The sequence below is a fragment of the Dermatophagoides pteronyssinus genome, unplaced genomic scaffold, assembly GCF_027571235.1.
Source record: "Dermatophagoides pteronyssinus isolate colony J.1.1.1.1 unplaced genomic scaffold, Derpt_VIB-CSIC_2022.12 sq0020, whole genome shotgun sequence".
In the NCBI taxonomy this organism is placed as follows: Eukaryota; Metazoa; Arthropoda; class Arachnida; order Sarcoptiformes; family Pyroglyphidae; genus Dermatophagoides; species Dermatophagoides pteronyssinus.
Genome location: NW_027461544.1, coordinates 612283 through 632627, shown reverse-complemented (window position 1 = coordinate 632627; position 20345 = coordinate 612283). Strand labels below are relative to the sequence as shown.

Genomic DNA, 20345 nt, shown 5'->3' with positions numbered 1-20345 from the left:
CGAGTTTGGATTGATTGGATGATTTTGGTGACTTTTTTTTTCAAATGAAAAAAAATATAGTCATTTTTCATCTTCGATCATAGATGTCGCTACTAAAACCATCAAACCGCCAAAATTTGAAAAAAACAAAAACAAAACAATTTTCAATTTAAAATGAATTTTATCAAATGGTGAAAAAAATGATTTTTTTTATAGATAAATACTTGTGAATAAATAAATTTTGAACAAACAAAAAAAGAAAAAGAAACTAACAACAGGGAATGAAATAAGGTAGTAAGATAGTCGTAGTTGATTGCAAAAAGAGATTATTATAAAAGGTGAACAAAATAAAATAATTTAAAATGTTTCATTTTCTGGACATTGTTCGGATTCATGACCAAATTTTTCACATGTCATACAATATGATCGTTGTTGTGTACGATTCACAGCATTATAAGTATGACCTGGTTCTTGTCCAATACCGTTGACCATAATCAACGGACTTGATGATGATTGTTGTGGACAATCTTCTGTTTCATGTGAATCAAATATTTCACAAATATCACAATATTTTCTTAATGTTCGTATATGACCATTTGTAAGGCCATTACTACTACGTGTAGTTTCCACTTGTGCTTGAAATGAATTTTCAAATTCTCCTAAACCTGAATTGAGAAAAAAAATAGATTATGAAGTTTTGACGTTTGAAATATAGTGAAAACAGAATCCTTACCAATTTCTTCCAAAACCTGTACACGATTACGAAGTTCATCATTTTTCTTTTGCATATCAACAATAACCGAATTAAGAAAATCAATTTGTTGTTCATATGATGTTTCATCAACGGACATTGAATTTTGACGACTTCTTCGATCAGATTGTTGTTGTTGTTGAACGACCAATTCATGTTGTTCACGTACTCTTGCCTCTAATTGATCTAATTTTAATTCCATTAAACGTTTTTCTGATTCAGCTTGTTTACGAAATTCATCAACAGCCATTTGTTGTTGTGATTGTAAATGTTCTAATTGTTGTTGTTGTTGTTCAGCTCTTAATTCAGCATCCTGAGCACGATCTGTCATTTGTTTACATTCAAATTCAAATTCATTCAGAACTTGTTGATGACGTTGTTTCATTCCTAAAATTTATTTGAAGAAAAAACATTTGAATCGATAAGGTTAATATAGAAAATTTTTTAAACCAAGAAAGAATATTAGAAGAAGAGAATTTTATTCTCGAAAAACACACCACAGAATGTTAATAAATTTAGAAAAAAATTTGAAAAATTTTTAAAAATAATTTAGTTATCAACCAATATACAACAATAATGATAATCAACATGATGGAAATGATCGTTGGAGTCGATAATCCATTATCATTCTCGTTTGTTGATGATTGTTGTTGTTGTTGTTGTCGAGCGGTATTTTTGATTATTATTTTCGAATCACTCTGGCTTTCTTGAATATTGTTTGTGCTGGTAGCCGAAGTAGCAAGCATTGTTTGACAAGAAGCAATAATATTATCATCAGTATCAGTAACATCAATCATCTGACATCTTTTGTTATGTTTTTCTGCATAAAAAATAAGTATACCAAATCACTATAAAGGTATTATGGAAAAAGAATTTGATGGTTAAATTGGTCGATCGTTAATAGATAACTACGGAATATAGCCATAACAAAAACCAAAAATAAAACAGAAAACCAAAAGGAAACAAAACAAAATCAATCGAAAATAAAAAAAGTAGCCAAAAGTCGCATGCTTTGTGAACACTAAATGAATGGGGCTGTAAAACGGTATCGGTGTAAACCCAGAGTGAATTCAAATAATCAAAATTAACCAACTCAACAAAATTGAAGAAAAACCAAAAAAATCAAAAAACCAAAGGGTTAATTCAAAAAATAAAACAAACCAACATTCAAAAACAAAAACAAAAATGGAAATATGAAAACAAAACAAAACAAAAAAAGAGAACAAACCTTCAATATCTTCTTGTAGTTCACGAACTTTAGCTGCTAAAGAAGCATTTTCTTCACGAAGTAAACGATTTTCACTATCCAATGTTTGACAATGTTTTCTTGATTCATCCAAATCCAAACGAAGTGATGAAATTATTTCCGAATCTTGTCGTTGTGAATCTAATAATTGATTTTCGACAGAATTTCGATAATCATCAAATTTTCGTTTAGATTCATTCAATTGTTCATCAAGTTTTTCGATCGTTGATTGATGTTCACGACATGAACATTTTAAACGTTCAATTTCATTATGAAAACCGTTACGTTCATTTTCAATTTCATTCGAAACATTTTTCAAACGAGATAATTCTTCGTTTAAGGTGACAATTTTTTGTTTTGATTCGGCCAATTCTTTTTGTGATTTTGTAAATCTTGTTTCTAATTCACCTGCGAAAATATATGTTAAAATCAATTTTAAAAAGTCAAGTTTTTTTTTGTAGCTGAAAAAATACCTTTCAATGAACCTTGCTGTTCATAAGTTTGTTGTAATTCATCTCTAACATCTTTTAGCTGCACTTTAAGTGAATCAATAAGACGTTGTTTTTCTTCATTATCACTTCTGGTTAATTTCAATTCATTAACATTAGCTTGTATCAATTTCTCTACATCAGATTCTTTTGTTTCGAATCTTGTGAGTAATGATTTTTGATTTTCAATTTCAACCTTTTTAATCAATCGAAACAAAACAACAAAATTAAAACGTAAAACATAGCCGATAGAAACTTACTTTTAGATTTCTAATTTCAATTTCACGTTCTTGATTTTGTCTGTGCAATGATTCAATTTCCGAACGTAATTCGGATTCTTTTTTCGATGATTGTTGTTGTCGTTGAACAAGTTCTTCATTCAACCGGGACAGCATATCCGATGATGAACCACTTTTGTGAATAAGTTCATCAATTTTCGATTGTAATGATTGATTATGGTTATTTAATTGTTGAATTTTTTCTTCAGCAGTTTTACGACGTCGACATTCTTCTTCATAAGTTCGACGTAAATCTCGAAGTTGTTCGGCTAATGAATTGACTTGACCTTTACAGGGAAAAAAGATGATTTTAAAAAAATCAACTCGATCGATCAGCTAACTTACTTTCAAATTTTTCATAACGACTTTTTGTTTCGATTAATTTTTCTTCCAATTGACGTTCTTGACGAATTTTCTTCTCCAAATCCGATTCAAGTGAAGCAATTTTAGTCGATGTTGTTTGTTCATTTGTAATTTTAACTTGTTTTACTTCTTCAATTAATTTTTCTTCCATTGCAAACATTTTTGTTTCATAATTTTTTATATCATCCAAAAGATTATCTCGTTCTTGTCTTATTGTACGACATTCATTTTCTGCTCGTTGTACACGTTTATTCAATTCATCTACTGTTTCCTGTAATCGTTGTGAACGTGGTTGATTTTTTTCCAATTCCAATTCTATTTCTTGTAATCGGGCTCGTAAACTTTCCAATTCTGTTTTACGTTTTTCAGCCGATGCTTCCAACTGAAATATAGCTTCTTCTTTACGTGTAATTTCTTCTTGTAAAGCAAAAATTTCATTCTCTTTATCATCAACTTTTTCTTCCAAAAGTTTTTGTCGTTGTCGAAATTCTTCCAGCAAATTTTCATCAATTCGAGGCAATAATGTAGTATCAGTATTTGTCGATATACTAATTTGTTGTGATGAATCATTATTCGAAACAGCATTACGTTTTAAATTTTCAACATCTTTTTTCAATAATTCTACCGTTGATTCTAATTCTAATTTTGCTAATGATTCTTCTTCCAAACGAAATTGTATATCTTCTAAACGACGACGTTCTTCATCCAATTGATTCGATAATTTTAATTGAATTTCTTCATATTCTTGATTAAGTCGTTTCAATTCAGACATTTCTTCATCAGCTTCGTTAGCAATACGTGCATTTTCTGCTTGTAATGTTATTAAACGTTCTTCAAGTTCATCTGCTTGTAATGCAACACGTGAAAATTCACCACGTTCTAAATCACGTTCTTTAAGTAATTGAGCAATATGTTCATCTTTTTCTTTTAATGCATCTAATATAGCTGCACCAGTACCGGCAACAACTGCTGCTGTAATTGATTTAGATCCTGGAGATGCTCCAGAGTTGCCATTAGTTGTTGGTGGTGATTTTAATGATGTTACACCTAACCGAATACCCGTTCGACTAAGACGACCAGTTGCTGTTGATGATGCAACCGAAGATGCAATCGAACTAACCGATTCTTGACTACCACAACGAGATAAACGTGATGTAGAACCAAGTTTTGATCCAGGTCCTTTTCGTTTACTTTGTATATCATTCGGTTTATTCAATGCACTTAAAGGAGCGGGTGAAATTTTATGTAAAGGTGCAAATAAACCATATTTCATTTTACATTCAAAATATCGTTTACCAGCAACAGAACCATCATTTTTACCTAAAGGATCATCCAATTCAATACCAGCCCATTGTCCGGCTGAAAAATCTGTTTCACCTAAAAAACGTAATGTTCCAAGTTTTGTTCCTGAACTTGCATTAACCAATACACGATCACCAATACCAAGTCCATTATGGCGTGTTGATTTTCCATTCACTGATGAACCGGTTGTATGTTGAAGAAATGGAGAATTTTTTAATAAAATACTTTGATTTGATGCAATATCCGATTGTTGAGTGTTGAATGATTTTTCTGATGATGTTTCATTATTATTATTGTTATTATTATTGTTACTGTTTCCATTTGTTGTTGAAATTGGCATCATCATCATTGTTGTTCCATTATTCGTATCACGTGCAGGTGAGGTTAATCGTCTATAGAAAAAGTAAATTCATTTCATTAGAAAAATTTAAATTTAAGAAGAAGAAGAAAAAACTTACTTTTGAAAAACAGAATCAGGCATAGGTGCTTTTGTTAATCTTTGTGGCTTTACAAATACACCACAATTATTTGGACAATTAAAATATCTAATACCGGATACTGAGCCATCATTTTTACCATCCGGTGATGTTAATTGTACACCAATCCATTTACCATTAGCAAATTTTGTTTCACCAATAAATCTAATAATACCAGGTCGTTGACCATTAACCCATACTTTTTCATCCAGATGAAAATCATCAACTAATGAATCATTTGATGATAATGATGATTTTGCTTTTGGTATTGATGAATTAGGAATTTTTGATTTTGTAGTAGTGGCCGTAGCAATAGTTGAACTAGCATTTGATGAAATACTTTCATTACTACCTAATTGTTTTGATTTCATTTTCATTAGGCCAATCGAACTGGTCGATGATGGAATTCGACTCAATGACTTATTATTATTTGTCGACATTATGATAATCTATTCGAGAGAAAAAAAAAGAAGAAAAATGGATAAATCATTAACAAATCGATTTAGCTATAGCTATATCACGTAGTAGTTGAATATCATTATGATTGGATCACATTGTCCATCGTTTCATTTTTAAATCATCATCAAACAATATGAAATAAGGTGATGAATAATGCTTACAAACACACACTGCACACAATAAGAGAATCAAATGCATCGTTCAAGTATCGATATCCTATGATGATGATATCACGTTCCAATCTTTCGTTTTTTTCGCTTCTTCTCTCATATCATCATAGAGGTTTATCATTTTTGAATACGTGTCAAATTCTGTAGAATAATAATACCCTGAAAAAAAGACTGGCAGCCCAAAATAGACTGAAATTTGATCAAGTCCAAAAACTATACACGATGCATGACCATCACACATTTTTGGTCAGCCGTTTTTCGTTTTTTGAAACGAAAAAAAAAGATAAAAATAAAAGAAAACATTGATAGATCGATACTTGAATTTTTCTTCTTTTTCTTCTTCTTCTTCATTCTTTCCACTTTAATATGAAAAAGATTTTCTTTTTATATAAAAAAAAAGTAAAAAATAAATAAATAAATAAAATACAAGAAAATGAATGAATGAATAACATAAAACACATAGGCCAAAATCGATTCAACAATATTGACCGAAACAAACAAACAAACAAAGAATAAAGAAGTAAGATAATAATCAATGTTGTCGGCTGACAACAGAAAATTTGGACCGAAGAAACAAACAAGAATTTTCTTCGAATAAAGTATTCTTCTATTCTTTTCTTGTTTTGTGTTTTTCAGGCCGAAAAATTAGTATGACTATAAAGTAATCGTAATAGATTATTATTATTGTGATTGGTTGTTTTGGTTGTTGTTGCCGTAAAAAAATAATGAAGACAATTCAATCCACAATGTGAAAATTTCAATTGTGAACGTACAATATCATCACTATAATATTGTGGAAAATCAATATAATCAAATAGACAGCCAACTAAACAACGACAATATGATTGTAGTTGAATTAATGTTGGTTTGTTTTGCTGCTGTTGTTGGCCAACATTACCATTATTATTTTGATTTCGTTTCGAATAAAATGATGAAAAAGATCTTCGTTTCGATTTTCGTCCATTTTTTGGTTGTTGGCGAATTTGTTTCTGAAAATCCGATAACAATAGTTGACATGCACTTGATTCAATCAGATGATCACCACCACCACCACCAGAATCATAATAATAATGATTACTAAAATCAAAAATTTCTTGTTTAAATTTTTCACCGTTATCATTATTATCATCATCATTTAGGTTCACAATATCAACCAAAGAATCCGAATCAGATAATGATGATAAAGATGCAGCACCTGTGTCTTGACAACAACAACAACGATAACAGCACAGAATTCCAATCCAAATCCAATAAAATCGATAAATAATCAACATTTTTGAAAGTAAAATAAGTTTTTTTTTGGAAAAAATTTTTTTTTTGAAATAAGAAAATCACGTTTCACGCATCAAATTCAATATTGTCACATCTAAAAATATCTATTTTTTTTCCTCACTCAAATCAAATCTATACTCATCAAGTCAAACTTTTGATGAGAGATGAGCAAAGCCAGAAAAAAAATTGACCACGAGCTTACCAACGAAAAGTCAATTTTTTTCTTCTGTGTTTGTTCATAGCACATCAACAACAACAACAACAATAATCCTTGATTCGTGAATATATTTTTCTTTGTTTATAAAATTGAATTTGGCTCATTTTTTTCATATTCAAAAAAATTATCCCAAAAGCCCCTCAAACAAGAATCGTGCGTGCGTAAATTTTTCAATTTTCATTTTTGTTGAATAATTCCATTATTATCATCATCATCATTGGATAATAATTGACCATAGTCGGAATTCAAACTAGCAACTGATAATGTACCATGTGATGATGTTGGAGCTATATATAAGAATTTCTTGAAAAAAAATTGTCAACTGAAACAAACGAAACAAAAATAAAAATAAAGTTACAAGATTTCAACTTTGTCAATATTAAAATTGTTGTTGTTTTGTCATTCAAATCTTTTTCTTTCACAAAACAAAAAAAAAACTCAACTCTCAATCAACACTTTCTTAGATATATAATGAGAGAATATATATAAGAGAATCGTGACTTGAATTGACAAATAATAATTTCACGAAAAAAAAACAAAAAGAAAATCTGAATGAAACAAAAAATATGATTCATTCGATTTTTTTTTGTTAGTATACTTTTTTTTCTTTTGCTTTCACAAAAAATCGGAAATGTAAACTTGTGATTGATTCGATTGTCAATCCTTGATTGGAAACCAAAATTTCGTTGAGAAAATTTTCTATAAATTTTTTAAAAAAATTTTCCATTTTTTTTCCTTTCTCTCCTCCTGATTTACATGTAGCACGCATCAATGATATATTTTTCAAAAGGTATACCATAAGGTTGACTTTATTTTCTACTTGAAAACATCAACAAAAACAACAGTAACCATGTTTATAGTGTCATTCTTAGATTTTTAAGATTTTACTGAAAAAAAATGCAAAAATTTTCGTTCACTTTCAAGTAAGTTTTACACAAAAATGACCAGATATAAAACTGAATGATCTTTGAAGGAAATAAAAATACGATACGAATCAGTGAATCGCTTATTTCAATGTTTTTTTTTCAATAACTTTTTTTTTATATAAATTTGAAATTTACAGATGAAAAAATCATTCATTTAAAAACAGAAAAAAAAGAATATAAAAATAGACAAGTTCCAGTTGTGGAACCCTTCGAGCAACAAAAACAAGAAAAAATTACCGAAAAACTGACTGACTGACATTTCAGCATTTTAATATACATAGTTTATCATCAGATGATGATGGCAGTGGTAGGTAAAGGTAAATTTCTTTGAAAAGAAAAACATTCCTCAGCATCATCATTCAGCATCTAAACCATTATTATCATGAAACAATGATAAAATTATTATCTGACTACCACCAATCATCATCATCATCAATCATAATCAATCACAAACAAACAAAACAAAACAAACACCTAATAGTGACAATAAGGACTGAAAGAATATTGAATGTTAACATTATTACATTATGGTTTGTTTTCAACAAAAAAAACCAAAGAATTTTTTTTTTTCGGGAAACCACCACCAAAATTATCATTATCAATCGATGAATAATGAAAAACTTTGGTGCAATGGGAGGAGGAAGACGTTGTCAAGCACTGAGAATCTCACCTTTATTTTTCATATAAACATCGTATACGATGACAGTGTTTGGGCAAAAAAAATTGGTAAAATTCTCTGGAAAAAAAACAACGTCATAGATGCTTAGAATTTGATTGAAAATTCATGAATGATGAACAAAAACAACAATAAAAAAAAGCTGAATTTCTTTAAAAAAAACAAGAATTTAAATTAAGATTTTCAAACAAAAAAAAAACTTTATTTTCCTGGATCGAATCTAAATAAATCGCTTTGTTGTTGTTGTTTCTGGGCTGCTATCATTAAAGTGGAAAATTGAGTTTTTTTTCCTTATTATTCGGTCGGTTAGGTTAGGTTGGTCGATACCTTTGATGTTGTTTTTGTTCTACTCATTTGATTACTCAAGAGACTAGTTTTTGTTTTTTTTTGTAGTTGGTCAAACATTATGGAGAAAAAAAGAAAAATCTAATCTTGAATGAATGAATTGAAAATATTACACAACAGTGATGACCCATAGTGCAATTTTCAATTACAGTCAATTTTTACAGAGAAAAAATTTTCAATTTTTTTGTTCAGTAAAAATTTTTAAAAATAGAATACATTGGAAATTGTTTCCACTGGATAAAAAGAACGAAAAACTTTTTTTGTTTTTTCCCAAAAAAACAAAAAGCGAAAAAAAATTCTTTTTAAAAATTTCAAAATCAAATTTGAAATTCATAGCTTTTTTGTTGTTGTTGTTGGGAAATTGAATTTAAAAAACAAAAAAAAAACAAACAAAAAAGTTTAAAAAAAACTGAAATCCAGACAGAAACCCAGATAGCTAGCTAAAAATCGATTCATTCATTCATTCGTTCATTTAAACACCTATAACATGCAAAGTTAGATGATTAATTGGAAAACCTGGTTTAGGGTGTCCTCAACCATAAATATAATATTTACAATATATGAAAATGTTGTTGGCGGTTAATGAAATATGATTATAATCATAATCATCATAATTATTAATTAGATGATCATTATCAACCAGGGACCAATATACCTGTATAATAGTTTTTACATTCGATTTGAGTTAGTTGAACAGAATTGACAGTTGAATAACCAGAAATCACAGGTAGAAAATTAGGTTCTAAGATTCAAATATGTGTGTGATTTTTTTTTTTGTTTCAGCAGAAACAAAACAAAAAAAATCGATTTCAAATGCTATCATTGTCATGTTTTTTGTTCCCGACCAACTACAAATGAAACATTTTGAGTATTTTTGTCTACATTTCATCATCATGATCATTACCTTTGTATTTGTTATTTACCATGCTATAATACAGTAAGTAAGTACTCTATGTTTTTCTTCTTCTTTCTTTGTTGTTTGAATATAATGTTTTTTTTCACCATTTCAATTGAACATTATTATTATTATTGACTATTCCATAAATGATCATAATAAATTCTTTTATACAAATAGTGTATTATTCCAAAGTGTATCAGGAATAAAATATATGCAGATGAAAGAAAACAACAACAATGTTTAGATGCATTCTCCAAAAAAAAGTAAATATCCATTTTATAAACATCCAAAAGGAATATTACAAACACAAAGGTATTGAAAAAAAACTCTTCTATTTTTCAAAGCGTTTCAAGCATCAATCAAATTGAGTTACGATTACAAAGTATACTACAACTAATAGAACAACAGATTGGCAAAACATTGTAATGATTTACTCACTGATAAGTCTATATTTGGGAATATTTTTTATTTTTTTCAAACATACAGGAATAAATGTCAACACACACAAACTAATCCTTAAGCGTGTTTTTTTTCTTGGTTAAAAAAAACAAAATGAAAGTCATTCACACACACAAAAAAAAATCAAACACATCAATCAAATATTTGATAACATTTTTTTATTTGACATATATTTATTTATAGTGGCAAGAAAACAGCAAAATTCAAAACAAAATTCATTCAAAAAAAAAAATGAAAGAATTGCTGCTGTTGATATAAAGCATAGGACTACTATGGTAATATATGTAAAAGATTACGCATCATATGATGATGATGATGCGACAGGTGATGTGTGTTTCGTACATCTCTTATTTCTCAAACATGATTACGTAATAATATTTTACTGACTTTATTCATGTTTTAGGCATGAATCAATGTCGTGTCATGTCCCTTTTTATATGTTTATGTGTTTATAAAAGTGAAAATAAGGATTAACAACAACAACAACAAAATACACCTGATCAATTGATTAGATCCGTGTAGGTGATTGCAAGTTGATATTTCTTTTTCAGTTTTGACCAAAAAAAAAACTACTGTGATTTCTTCGTATGGAAAACAAAAAATAATTCAGCTGCCGGCACACATCGATTGATCGATCAATCAATCGATTGATTGATTGAAGGTCATTGGCCATATAAAAATAGAAGTTTTGCTTTGTTTTTTTTTGTGGTGGTGGTGGTTTAGACACCTACACATCATACAATGGACAACCACGGAATTTGAAACAAAAACCGATCCTATTTTTTTTGTTTAAAAATTTGACCAGCCAATAAGACACACACGCACACATTTGAAACTTTACCACATTAATATTTCATAAACAAAACAACAAAACAAAACACATCAGACAAAAACACACACTAAACACACACACAAAAAAAAAGTATTGACACCTTATTACTGAAAAAAAATTCTGAGTCAACGAACCTTATGACTTTTTATGTTTGTTTATAAATGGACAAAAACGAAACGAAACGAAACGAAATATTTATTCATCAAACATCAATCTTCGCACTTGTAATATGTGTGTGTGTGTGAGAATGAAATGAAAGTATGGCAAATTGAATTTTCAATTCATTTTCGTATTTGTTGTTGTTTTTGACAAATACGGCCACATAATATTTCATCAGTCGATGATGATGATGATGATAGAGGGCCATTTTTGGTCAAATTACCGGGTGTTTCTCACCACACTAACCACCACCTCCACTGATGTTATCCAAAAACAACAACAAATGAATGAAATGAAATAAAAGCCAAATTGGAATAAAAAATCAAAAATGAATCGAATCGAATTGAATTCGCATAATACATTTAGGAAACAAAAAATCAATGACTCAACAATAAATACCACCTACGCTAACACCATTATCATGTTATGAATTTTGTAAATGTTATGTTTTTTTTGATGTTTTCAAAACATTCATATTAAGCAATAATAATCAAACTAGGCAGATGAAATTGGAAAATAAATAAACAACAGAAAAAAGTAGCCGACAAAAAAAAGTAAATGTTTTTCTTTCGAATGATTTGATTTGATATGATTAAATGGATGGATAAGGATCATTTTATTCGATAAAACTTACCTTTGATTTGATGATTCAATAACAGGAAATTTTTTTGTTTTTTCCCAACAAAAAATAAATAAAATAACAAATCAAAATATGTAACAAACAAAAAACAGATGAATAGATTAGGTAGAAGATAAGAAAAAGATTTTCACATAGATAAAAGTTTTTTCTTTTCTTTGCTGGACGATCAATCAATCAATCGATTGAAGAATTGAAGTAAAACACATGAATCGATGTTTACGTTTCGAAGAATATAAAGATGATAAGATAATGATGATCGCAATTGATTTAACTGATGATGCTGAATGATGAATGTCAATGTTTTGAATGAATGAATAGTGACTAGATATCTTTTTGTGATTGCTGCAAAGTTTTCTTGGACGAATGAATAAAAAACAAGAAGAAGAAGAGAAATTACATCGAGAATTGAACCAATTTTTTTTTGTTTGTTGAAAAAATTTTCAAGTTGCTAATAGCCGAAAAAAAAGAAAGAAAGAGAAAAACAAACTGACTAAAAAATAAAATGAAAATGATGCCAAAAACGTAGGTGTTCAACAAACCTTTAATGATAATAATAACGATGATGATGATGATTGTCAATCAATGAATCATTGAATTTTAGTAAAGTAAAAAATGATTATAAGTCGAGGAAAAACATTAAAAAAAGAAAAGAAAGAAGGAACTCATCATCATCGTTGTTACATATAACTGTTTCTCTTTCTTGTTTGCACATAATGGGACAAAGAAATGATGATTTGTGACTAGCAGTTTGTTTTATTTATTCATTTCTCATTTAGACTGATATGATCATTATTATCATCAATATTGATATTGATAATGGCATTCTTTTTTTGATGTTCCATGTTGATGGATGCCCCATACATTTCTTTTTATGTTTTCGCCTCTTATATGGACATAAATACAAGTCTTACCTTGTCTTATTTGTTTGTTTGTTTGTTGTTGCCCATAGAGATACATGTTAAGATTGGATCAAACATCTATTCAATGTTTGTTTTCTTTATCATTTTTTTTATTTTTTGTTTATGAAATGCATGTAAACAAACAGAACAAAAAAAAACATTGTGCATTTTTGACTCGTTGCTCTCATCATCATAATTTTCATTCCAGTATGCTGCAATAGCGATTGTATCCACACCATAACAGGCAATAGTCACAATCAAATGAAAACAATGAAAATTTACCGTTATGAAATGTTGGCAAAGCATAGGATACTGATAGCTATCCTGAAACATACGACCACTATACACAATACCACTATTCCTGAACGCACATACATTATGACTGTACCAACTTATATAATAATAAATGTAAATTACATAATCGATTAAATCGATTATTTCGGTCATCACTTTGTTTTTGTTGACATGGCTTTATTTCCGTTTTAAATGATTTTTTTCAAAAAAAAAAATTAATTCATTTTCCTTGGAAAAAAACACGAATTTGAGAGAAAAAAAAATTTGAATTTAAATTGAAAAAAATTATTATTCAAATTCAAATTCATCATATCAATCAATATTTTTTCGTCTGTTTTGTTTACTGAGCTAAGGATTTATGTAAATTTGAATTGAAAATTCGGGATTTGAAAGGAATTTTGGTTAGAAAATTTTCGAATTTTTGTAACCAAAAGAAAATCAACAAAAAAAAGGATAACAAAGCTTGTTTCCCAACAACAAACATCAACAAATTATTTTCTGTTCGAAAAATCGAATATTGTGACCAACCGACCAACATAATAACTGACTGAATCGCATTCGGGATAAAAACCCAAAAAAGTTGAAAAAACCAAGACAAAAAATTAATCTTCATCATCATCATTTTTTCTGAAAATGGAACGAAAAAAATCTCGATCAAAATTGGTTAAAGATCAACAATTATTTGATTTACCACCAGAACCACCACCACCACCACCATCGCCACCACCACCACCAATACAAAATAGTTCATTCAATAATACACATCTATCATCGATAATCGGTGAAGATTTTTTTATACATCGTTATATTTGTTCAATTTATGTTTTAATTTCTGTACAATGTTCATTGACAATGATTTGTATTTTGTTGGCCGAACGATTCAGGTAAAAAAAAACATTGAAGTTTTCTTTTTTTTGCTTTTTTTAACTTTTTCAAACAAAACGATTTTTAAAATCTCTCTGGATTCTGTTTGAAATGTTTTTCGTTTTTTTAAAAAACAAAATTATCAGATAACCAATGTACCATATAATCTTTAGTTAGGCAACAAAATTCCGGTCCAATTCAGTGTAACAATCAGGTCTGGCTGTTTGTTTGTTGTGTGTCTTTGTGTCTGCTGTGTGTGTATTTATGTGTGTTGTTATTTAATTGATGATCCATGTTCGATGATGATGATAACAATTTATTCTTGTTATTTTTTTAACGATTTTTTTTAAAAAAGGAAAATAATGGTAGTGCATTGAAAAGAGATACGATCAATGTTTTTTTATCGTGTTAAGCCTGTCCTCACAGGAAGCCCTCTATTTCAACAAATTCTTGTCGTCATTGTTGATTTAGATTTTTATGATTATCGAATTTTCTGTTTGGTTTGGTTTGGTTTTTCGGTTGTCTAACGAAACAAACCAAACAACAACAATTTAGGTCCACTAATGTCAACTAAATTAAATGGTTTTTAAATTTTTTCCTGTTTTTTTTCTTTTTCTTTTTCTTTTTACTTTTACACATTTGATCTGTTCGCAAAATACAACCGAAAAAACCCGAAAAATACATCCGAAAACACAACCGAAAAGTCCGGAAATTTGGCAAAAACAATCAATACATTTAACGATTGTATTTGGTTTGTTGACATTATTTTTATTTATCTATATTAGTTGTCGTCCATTATTGGATAAAAATAACAATAACAACAACAACAATCAAAATGACAATCAACAGCAACAAATTTTTCAAAAAATTAAAAATTCATTTTATTGGTTCGATGCTATTTTATTGATAATTTTTGTAAGTAAAAATTTTCTTCAAAATCAATCAATCAAAAATCGATAATCGATAAATCATTTCTAATCAAATATTCTCTCTCTCTCTCTCTCTCTCTCTCTCTCTCTCTCTCTCTCTCTCTCTCTCTCTCTCTCTCTCTCTCTCTCATTTGACAGACATTTTTCCAAACCATCCTGCTAACATCAATCAGTTTTATTCATATAAATATATTCGCAAATTATGGCCATAATATTATTAAACCATTGTTAATATTAATGTTTTGTTGGAGTACAATAACATCATTATTTCGTTGTTGGTATCATTATAATCAATTTGCAATGAATTCATTTGGTAAGGTAAATGATAATCATAATTTTTTTTTCTCAAAAAGCAAAATGCTTTGAAAACATCCATTACAAATTTGAAGATACACTGAAAAAATGTAATGAAATGAAGATGGACGAGAATTGTATTCTCGTATCTCGGTCCATTTCATTTTTGTTTCAGAGAGATACAGGCTCCCCAAACACACTTATAAATTATTTATATTTTTTACTTTCAGAATTTCTTTTTCTAGTTTTCTAGTTCTTCCATATTTCTATAGTGATTTTTTTTTGTGCTGATTCAATCATTATTGGATTGGCCGATCATGATTGTCGCACAAGTATCTCTTCACAATATCCGATTGTTTTCTTGCTTGATGATTCTACTTTTCAATTGATTCAATTCATACACAATACAATACACACGCAAACAGAAAAGCAAACATGAAAAACACAATACATATCGATTCGGATAGATCAGATAGTTCATCAGATAGATTGATAAAGTGTTAAACACTTTATTAATTAATCTTTATTTTCTCTCAAATTAATAATAATATCTTTACCAGGAAGAAGAACATCAAGAAAAATCGATGATTCAGCACATTTTTCAACAGAAAAAAATTACCTAATTTAATTTTTCATTTTTTCAATTTTTCCTTTTCGAAATAGTTTTTCAGTCTAGAACCAAATAACCTATCCAATGGTATACGACAAACATTTTTTATTGAAATGATTATTACATCAATATTAATGTTTTCAAATGATTATCAAGATAATAATAATGATCATAATATTAAACATATTTATTTAGCTATACAATTAGCATTTAATATAACAATTTTTATGATTTTGGTAAGTTTCTTTTTTTTGATTGTTTGATGATGATAATAATCTTGGTTTTTCGTTGATTTTTTTTTTTTTTTTGAATTTTTCTTACCCAAAACATCTACCAACACGCAAAACAAAGTATTTTGCATATGGAACAAGATTATTTTTAAATGAATCTTATCATCAACAACATGGTGGTTATCAAGTGAATAAAATTCTAATCGGTTTATTATGGATTTATACATATCCATTTAGATTTTTCTATCAATCATTACGTACAAAGATTTATGAATGGAAAAAATGAAATGAAAAAAGATTGATGATGAAAACAAGCAAATATTTAACCCTCTAGTACACTGTTACTACTAGAAAACTTTTTTTTTGAATTACCAAAATTTCAAATAAATTTAAACATCCCGGTCTTAATACACCAACCCGGTATTTGAATTTGACAATTTAATTAATATATCCATCCTATGCGCGTTTGTTGCTGTGTTATCGATGGATAATAAGATGAATTGAAACCGTATTGATGAATTTATGTCAAGAATTTCGTTCTTTTATATAAATTCTTAAATTCCTAAATTCCTAATTTCCTAATTTATTCTTTAATTTTAACACTGTTAACACACACACACACACACAGAGTTTATCCTGTTTTTTTTCAACTGATATTCATTCAACCAAACCAACAAGAAAAAAAAAAATTTGCAGTTCAAATCTTACCAACACTTACCATACACCAATGCACTTTGCTGTGCTGCATTTTGCTTCTCGCTAGGTTTCATTCAATCATTATTGTGACTTTGTATTTTCTATAGGAATTTCTATCTGATTAGATTATTCCATTCAATCCATTGTTTTCTAACAATATTGATGTTTCATAACTACCCAGGCCATAAGGCATCTTTTTTCTATTTTGCTCATAATGACCATGTCTTTAACTCTTTTTCTATTGTATAATATGGTAACGAAATGAAAGACTAAAAAAACTAATGATGATTTTTTTTCATAAATATCATCATTAAATATTGAATAAAATTGTAACAAAGAAAAGTTTCTTTTGAAAAAAAATTTGGTGAGAAAAATTGCCATTGGCTGCCTATATCAATGCCTCCCTATATAGGAATAGTGTGTTAAAGATCAAACGAATAATAATAATCATTATCAATAATTGCTTAATTTAATGATTGAAAAAACAAAACAAGATTTTAAAAAAAACGAAAAAAAACATTAAAAATACATGCAAAAAAACAGCGATAATTTCAGCATTTTTTCGATAAATATGTTTTCGAAAAATTTCTTTTTCTTTTTTGGAAACTTTTTTCGGGTCGTTTGTGTCCAACCCATTTTTGGACAATGTGTAAATGACAGAAACTGACTGGAATTTTGTTTCTGTTTCCAGTAATTGCTTACCATCTCCTTGTGTGTTCGGATTTTTTTTCTGTTGTTATAATTGATTTTGACATTGGAGAAAGCTTTCTCAGTCTTTTCTGTTTCAGTGATAAGACTAGAGTGTTAATAATAGAAATTTTCATTTTCATTTTCACCTAAAATTGAATTAAGATTTTTTTTCGAAAGATTTTTTTTTTAAATAAACTTTCCAAAAGAAAAACACTTTTTTCTTATTGAATTTATTGATTTTTTTCCGGAAAAAATTTTCCGGAAATCATATCACAATTGAATTTCCTAACTCATCTCACTCACTTGATCATTCTACCGTGCCGATTGATTTTGTTTGATTGAATTTCAATTTCGACTGATTTTCCTACCCCTTTGATATAAGAAACGACAACACCCTTTGTACACATTGTTCAGCCTTCAAAAAAATCTTTACTTAACGAAATCTTTACTTAAATTAATTGAAAATAATAACTTTGTTCGTTGAAAACAAACGAAGTAGATGACGCCCGATGATAATTTGATGGACCTAAAGAACAGCAAATCGATTATCTTCAATTTCATTTTCGCTCTCTCTCTGTGTGTGTGTGGGTGATTCAGTGTTAAAAATTTTCCAAATTTTTTCCTCCTCAAAGTAAAATGATTACCAAAAGGAAAAAATGGAAGGAATCTTTGAAGCCAAAATGTCTAAATTCATGATTGGTCCATTCAACCAACCAACCAACCAACCAAAGAATCTAGCCATTCAGCCATTCAATCAGTCAGGCATAAATCTTTAACCCAAAACATGATTCGATTTGTTAGGTTTGAGGTTTTATCATCATCATCATCATATCTCTATATTTTTCGTTTTTCATTTTGTTTTTTCAAACCAAACCGAACAAGCCAAACGATCAACTCTATTGTCTAATTTTTCGTTTCTTGATAGTTTTTTCTCTCAGTTTTCTGCTGGGTTTGAACAAGTCTCAGTGATTCGGTTCATTCAACCGAACCCATCCATAATAATGGTAAAATTCGTCCGTTTATTCTGGCCATAACGCCATGACGCCATCATTTTTTTGGATTTTTCAAAGGCAAACGATTGATTCAACCAAATTCAGAAGAAAAAAGATTGAATTTTCTCTCATTCAAAATGATATTTAATTTCAATAAAAATGCAAAACATTTTCTCCACTATAACCCATAATGACATTTTTTTTCTTGCAACCTTTTGCCTATTGAACTTTGTTTTATTTAAAATTGAACGAGAAAAAAATGTACAAAATTCGTAATGATTTTGTTTCGCATCATCAACATGAAGAATAGCAAATGGAAGAGAAAAAACATTCAATTTTATTTTCATTCATTTTATACAGCAACCAACGACGACGATGAAAATAAATTAGGCGAAAACAAACAGAAAAATACAAAAAAAAATCAGAAATTTTGCATAAAACATTTTTTTTCTCTCTATAATTTAGTATCTTCAACGTTTGGAAAATCCTGAAAACTATATGTAGGTTTTGAACGAATTAATTCAATCATTTTCAAACGATATTCACGTGGTTTTAACCGAGCAAATTCGGATTTCATCATCCAATGTATTTGTATTTCTTGATCACTTGGACACCATTGACAAAATATATACCATTCATATGTTATGGATAAATATTTCCATATACCATGAAAACAATCAGGAATATCATCACCATCGTCAAATTGTTTTAACAAGACGCGTATTTGATGTAAACGTGGCATTAAATGACAATCAATCATTGTTGGTTGTTTATCAGTGATTGCATACGTTTTTCCAAACGATATTAACATTTTATCCAATTTATTTAATGCACAAAATAATTGTTGTTTTGGAATGGATGTTGTGGATTTTTTCTGTGATGATTGTTGATGGTATTGATGATAATGCTGTTGAACATAATGATAAAATCTACGACTAACCATATTGATTGTTGTAAATAATTTCCAATTATCAAGATTATCATCATCGGGATGAAAATCCAAATCATCGGATGGATATTGTTTTTGAATATAATCAATAATATCCATATGATATTCAATTAAATGATTATGGTTATTCTGGTCAACCAATACAGGTAGTAATTGATTACTTGTAATCATTCGACAACGACGACGATAATAACGTAATTCTTCAGGTAATATTTTTTGTGGATTACAAAGTTTTACATCAAATGGTAATTGTTTTAATGATAAAAACATTATAATTTCAATGGAAATTGGACATGCACTTAATGATTTTTTTTTGTTCATTATAAAAATCTTCATTATTAGGATTATTATTCAAATCAACCAAAGTTGCTAATGATTCACATGGTGTTTGTATACTAAAACCAGAAAATGAATAACTTTGTTTTACATAGATTATTAATGGTTTCATCATCAAGTGTTTACATTGCTTATCTGGATGGTCATCATTCACATCGTCGTCGTTGAATTTAAATTTAACACTCATTTTCGTTTACAAATTTTTGAAATTTTTGAAAAAAAGTTACAAAAAGTTACAAACCGAAAATAAACAATCGTTATCAATAATTTCAATGTGATATTTATTTTGAAGAAAAATATTGATTATTGATGATGATGATGACTTGCTTGTTTTTGACTACATTACATTACAATTACATCTTTCTTGTTATGACATATGTTTCAGGTTACATTTGTTTTTCGATTATCATCATCATTGCAGCCTTGAATTTTCATTTTTCTTTTCTATAGAAAAAAAAACCTTCGTCTGATTAATGATAATGAATTCGATGTCGAAATCGATCAATCTATTTCTTGCTGCCAATAATTCCTTCGGTACATCAATAAAAATTGGAAATACCAAAAATAGAAATCGAAAAAATTCATCTAATTCTATTTCATTCATATTACCTTGTGTGATTAAAGGG

At 28.5% G+C, this 20345-nt stretch overlaps 3 protein-coding genes across 6 annotated transcripts; 1 reads left to right on the top strand and 2 right to left on the bottom strand.

Annotated features, from left to right (window-relative positions):
- Positions 1-140: 140 nt before the first annotated feature.
- On the bottom strand, positions 141-12949 carry LOC113790911 (uncharacterized). 4 transcript variants are annotated; one of them, XM_075822829.1, is made up of 9 exons: positions 12476-12744; positions 11931-12384; positions 4866-5332; positions 3088-4799; positions 2725-3029; positions 2450-2660; positions 1959-2384; positions 1228-1550; positions 912-1117 (listed from the first exon to the last, which is right to left on the bottom strand). In XM_075822829.1, the coding sequence occupies exons 3-8, from the start codon at positions 5321-5323 to the stop codon at positions 1246-1248; spliced, it is 3417 nt and encodes a 1138-aa protein (XP_075678944.1). In that variant the 5' UTR covers positions 5324-5332; positions 11931-12384; positions 12476-12744; the 3' UTR covers positions 912-1117; positions 1228-1245. The 4 variants fall into 4 exon arrangements, with proteins under 4 accessions (XP_075678943.1, XP_027196417.2, XP_075678944.1 ...); XM_075822828.1 differs by lacking the exons at positions 1228-1550; positions 11931-12384; positions 12476-12744 and adding exons at positions 141-644; positions 12848-12949 and having other exon boundaries at positions 713-1117; XM_027340616.2 differs by lacking the exons at positions 1228-1550; positions 12476-12744 and adding an exon at positions 141-644 and having other exon boundaries at positions 713-1117; positions 11931-12220.
- A 136-nt stretch (positions 12950-13085) lies between these two features.
- Positions 13086-16935, top strand: LOC113790945 (uncharacterized). The gene is made up of 5 exons (XM_027340652.2): positions 13086-14013; positions 14698-14908; positions 15061-15240; positions 15880-16062; positions 16178-16935. The coding sequence occupies exons 1-5, from the start codon at positions 13763-13765 to the stop codon at positions 16340-16342; spliced, it is 990 nt and encodes a 329-aa protein (XP_027196453.1). The 5' UTR covers positions 13086-13762; the 3' UTR covers positions 16343-16935.
- Positions 16936-18748: 1813 nt separating this feature from the next.
- LOC113790947 (uncharacterized) lies at positions 18749-20345 on the bottom strand. The gene is given in 2 exon segments (XM_027340653.2): positions 18749-19698; positions 19700-20345. Coding segments are annotated over 2 exon segments (1017 nt in total). The 5' UTR covers positions 19907-20345; the 3' UTR covers positions 18749-18888.